Source organism: Cryptomeria japonica, chromosome 5 (assembly GCF_030272615.1).
Source record: "Cryptomeria japonica chromosome 5, Sugi_1.0, whole genome shotgun sequence".
Lineage (NCBI taxonomy): Eukaryota > Viridiplantae > Streptophyta > Pinopsida > Cupressales > Cupressaceae > Cryptomeria > Cryptomeria japonica.
The window spans coordinates 369,987,594-369,992,391 of NC_081409.1; the positions used below are offsets into that span (position 1 = coordinate 369,987,594).

The following is a 4,798-nucleotide window of genomic DNA, read 5'->3' on the forward strand; positions in this document are numbered from 1 at the left end:
TCGTGGACTAACGTAAGATTCTTTTAGAGAACTGTTTTTGAGATTGAAATATGACATATGATAAGAGATCAATTGCACATTGTCCAAAAGATTATAAGAAACTCGTTTTGTCAATAAGCTCATATTCCTCCATTAATCTACTAATTTCTCTTGAAATTTTTTCTTTGAAATTTAAATATGATATGTGATAAACCTACAGAGTCCTGTTGAATTTTTAACGAAGACAGAGAAAAGCTTTGACGGTGGCAGCTGCCCGGCGGCCAACTTACAGGAGGAGGTCAAAGGATCGAGACTCAGGAGGAGGTACCTACGAAAGTATAACAAAATCCAAAATCTTGAACAATGCAGGCAATGACGTGGAATAAAGTATTCAACTAAACAACTAAAGCAGCGACGGTTCACGTTGACCGCCTGCCTTGCCTCCCACGTTTCTCCCACCTCATGGACGGCAACACCAGCAAATTCCTTTAAATGCGCTTTAATTCACTTTACTCTGCCAAGTTCGCTAAGACACAGGCGAAGAAAAGGCTTACAATTTGAAGTGAGATCAGAGAAAAGATGGTGGGGCTTCAATTATCGTCTGCTTGGGCTGCTCCAGGGTTTCCTCTCTGTCTTTCTGGAATGACGATTTCTTCTCTGGTAATCGGTTTAGTTTGCCTTCACTTGCAAAATTGGGTCTTTGTTTGATGTGTTTTTTATGCATTACATTTTTTTGGCTAATTTCAGTTGTTGATCATTACATTTGCTGCCTCTGGTATTTAGCGATGTAGGGTTTTTTAGTTGTCCAACATTCTTCCATCTGGGTTCTTTCAGATTTGGCTGGCATTTGGAATAGCTAGTGAAATGCAACTTTTTTTTTGCATAATGATTGGATCTTGGGAAAGGAAAACAGAGTTGGCTGTAAATTTGTGAATTACAACTTTATTGCCTTCTAAATGATTCTTGGAAATAAATTTGGCTCTGAAATGGTGAATTACAAATTTTGTGCACAGCAATTGGATCTTTGGGAAAAAATGGATATAAAAAGCATTGTTACCCAGATCTATGTTTGTGTCCATGTCTTTGGAATTCCTCAGTTCTGAAAAAACCTCAGACCCTAAAATAGGTTGTGATCGGCTTGCAGATGATATGTGATCCCACAAACTTCGTAACAATTAACTATGAGTAGGCTTATCTTTTGCCTGAATGATCCAGAGCTCACACAAAGATAAAGAGGTGAGATTGGAAACTAGCCAAATGGCAAAAGGAAGATTGTCATTGTCAGAAGTTACACGCAGTAATGGCGATCTCCAGAGAGATGATTTATGTCAACATTATTCCAGCTCGTCGGTTGTGGGCATGGGAGGGAAAAGGGCGATTATAGCCCCCTGAAGCCCATTAGTATAACCATAACAATAAGCTCACCTATTACTATTGCTTCTTAATAAGTAATAATCCACTCTTAGGTAGGATAAATTGTACTAACTCAAATACAGAATAAGATGTTTAGATTTTCCTCATTTGGTACCTCCTTAAGGGCCCCAAAAAAATTCAGTATTTCATGTTTACATTTAGTTAAGAAATGCACAACTAATTTATGTGCTGTCGCTACTTCAGACCTCAGTTTCATTTGTGCCATCTTCCAGGTCTACATTTCATAAGAGTTTTCTAGCATTCAACCTACCTTAGCTTGCTCTGCCATTCACAAAATCTGCGGCAAGTATTGTTTCTGTTTTTATTGATCTTAATAGAAAAGTATTTTATATCTTTGATTAGGATGAAAAGAAGTTTTATGTGCAGAATTTAGGGTGTCCATTTTCACTTCAGTCTCTAATTTTCAGAAAAATAAGCAAGATTTGCTTTCTATCAACAATTTTGTTTTCTAGTTTACCTCTTTGGACTAACTTTTTGAATTGAGAAAGGAGCTTAGCTTTTTATAACCCTTACCTTTTATTTTATTTTGCATCTGGGACATGTCGGATATTTGGTCACTGTTTTTGGGTTCATGCATCAATCTATGAAGAAACTAGTTATTTTGCATAATAATATTTATACATTTTCTCTTCTTTGTTTATTGAAGCAGTGAACAGTATTGTAAGTCATGACTTCTTTAGACATTAATAACAATTTGTTCTGATCAAGTTGAATATTTTGCGTTTGGATGCAGAATCCTGTTCTTTCTCAGTTAATTTATAGATAAAACTCATGATAGCTAAAGCCTGGAAAATTCCATTTATGAAGTTGAAAATTTCACAGAAAAGCTAGGATTTGAATTTTATTTTATGGTCTCCAGCTTTGAGCATGAAAATTTATAGATCCCTTCTTTCTTCCAGTTACATGTGCATAGTAACTAAGCAATCGCTTCTGAGAAAATCTTGACTTGAATTATGCCTCTAATTTTGGCATCAATCTACAATTAGAGTTTGAATAAGGATACTTTTACGCTGGCGCTTGTTTCTCAGGATACTTTTGTACCGGTGCTTGTTTATCATACATAATATGTATTCTAACTTACATCTCATTGTTGTATTTTGGTAATAATGACTCCATAAATAAATTAGCTGGATTTTTTATCACCTGGTCATGAATATGTTTTCCATTTTGCAATTACAGGGTTCTAGTTGCCATCCGCAGTCAAGATTGCAGCAGGTTTCTCTTGTAGAATCAGAAATTGCATCTATTGATTCTGTCTTTTTTAATATAAGGTGAGATAGGACTTCAGAAAAGGAATTTTATCAAACTTTTAGATTTTATCATCTTTAAAAGTTTTGCAACTAAATGCCACTTCTGATTTTCAGGTTATGTGAGAATGAGGATCAAAGCACAGCAAGTGCAGGATCTCTAGGGCAGGAAACCATCATAAAAAGGCCTCGACTTGCTCTCACATTAGAGTATGTTTGTGGAATTTCATCTCTTGCTAATTCATGGATTATTTTGGCTTTTAAAAATGATTTGATATATTTTCTTCCTCTGTAAAATGGTATGCCCTTCTGATGGGTTATGAAATCTCTCTGGAAGCATCTATTTCGAAATCTCTGGACTCTCTCTTTTTTGGAAAATAGTTGTTGAATCTCAAAACCTTTTTACAGTTATTTTTCAAAGAAGACCTGTTGCTTTCACTAATTATAGGCTCTGGAAATTTCAAGTCTTTAATCATACTCTTTTTGTATGCAGAATGGTGGAACATGAACATAGAAGAGAGGCTATAAGAAAGCAAAGATCAAATGATAGAATTGAGTCAAATAATTTGGCAGAAGATACATCTTTTACCGATCAAAACAGCATTTCGCTGCAAGATGTTATTAAAACAGTAACAGAGGATCCTGATTTAGAGCTTGACAACAGTCACACTTGTGCCAAGGCTGCTTGACAGTTTCAATGTAATATAATTTATCATTCATATAATGTGTAACATGCATTGTAATCAAGCAAAAAGAGGTGTTTCCCTCCAATGAAATTCAATTTCTGTTTTACATTAACCCCTGATATACAAGTTGTACTTTCATGTTATATGTGTCAAATCTTTCGTTAAAATAGACCTCTGATGTATGACAAGTCCCCATTGAAAGCAGTAAAATTTGACCTTAAAAAATCAATGTATACAAGAAACTCAACACTTTTTGGTCAGGAGACCAGTGCAGTGTTGGGAAAAGGAATTTTTCTAAAACAAGGATGATGCTTACCCTCGTGCTTGACTTAGCAAAGCAAACCTTAGATTTCTCCTCTACGACCAAGAAAAGTAAAGGTTTGAAAGCCTTTGGGCTCCACATTAGGTGATACCAGCTACCATGAGGTAAGGTCGTTTTGACTAAGGGTGCAGGGCTAGAAATTAAACTCTACGATTAATTGAGGGAGTTCTAATTTACTGATAAAATTTGATCAGTTGGTTTATTAATTGAACTGAGAAAGTTGAATGATTGAGAGAAAATTGTGTTTCTATGATTAATTGTGGGAGTTTTAATTTACTGATAAAATTTAATCAATTAAATGAGTTGGTTTATTAATTGAACTGAGAAAGTTGAATTATTGAGAGAAAAATGTGTTTTTAGTAGTTTGAGGGGGATGAGGACCTGAAATTGGTGCTATGTCAACTTTGGTTGTTGAGACATTGTGACAAAGAGTTGAAAACTAAACTAAATAAGGTCGTGTTGTTGTGAAGTTTTTGTCAAATGTTAGCATGACAGTTTTGTTCCTCAAAAGTGAAAAAAATACTGAAATGCTGTTGTCAGATAGGAAAACTCTTTGATCACCTCTGAAAAACTATTTTTTTGCATTTATTTTTTTTATAAACAATGATTTTATTTTTTATGGGCAGACCTATTAATAGCAGATGGGAATGTTTCCTTCATAAGTGAGCATTTATAACAATCCATATACTAAATATTTTGCAAGTCCTTGTAATATTTGATAAATTCAGTTAAAGAAACATATGTTTCCCTTATAATGCTCATCATATTGATAATGTGTAAATGACAGTACCTAATGTTGTTCTATTAATAAAAGCAGGGATTTTGAAAGGGCCCTGACCCTTGTACGTAAAGATAGAGCAATAGGCACTCAAAACAACAAGAGACAATCAAGATAAATAACTAATGAACAGAAAAAGTCACTGAAACTTACAAATACCCAACCCGAAGTCACAGTGATTTAAAGGCAAATTGCTTCAAAGATTTTTGTTTCATAATGCATGAGTTAACCAGCTTTAAGCTTCTTTTCTTGACCCAAGGATGAGAACAATCTCATCTTGAAACCAAAGAAGTGCCCATCTCATCACAGTCAGTAGGGGCTTTCCCTCTACTATCAACCTTTCAAGCAGCCT

At 34.8% G+C, this 4,798-nt stretch overlaps 1 protein-coding gene across 1 annotated transcript; it reads left to right on the forward strand.

Moving 5' to 3' along the window:
* Positions 1-264: 264 nt before the first annotated feature.
* Positions 265-3,458, forward strand: LOC131034841 (uncharacterized). The gene is made up of 4 exons (XM_057966445.2): positions 265-639; positions 2,593-2,684; positions 2,778-2,870; positions 3,154-3,458. The coding sequence occupies exons 1-4, from the start codon at positions 559-561 to the stop codon at positions 3,347-3,349; spliced, it is 462 nt and encodes a 153-aa protein (XP_057822428.2). The 5' UTR covers positions 265-558; the 3' UTR covers positions 3,350-3,458.
* Positions 3,459-4,798: the final 1,340 nt, after the last annotated feature.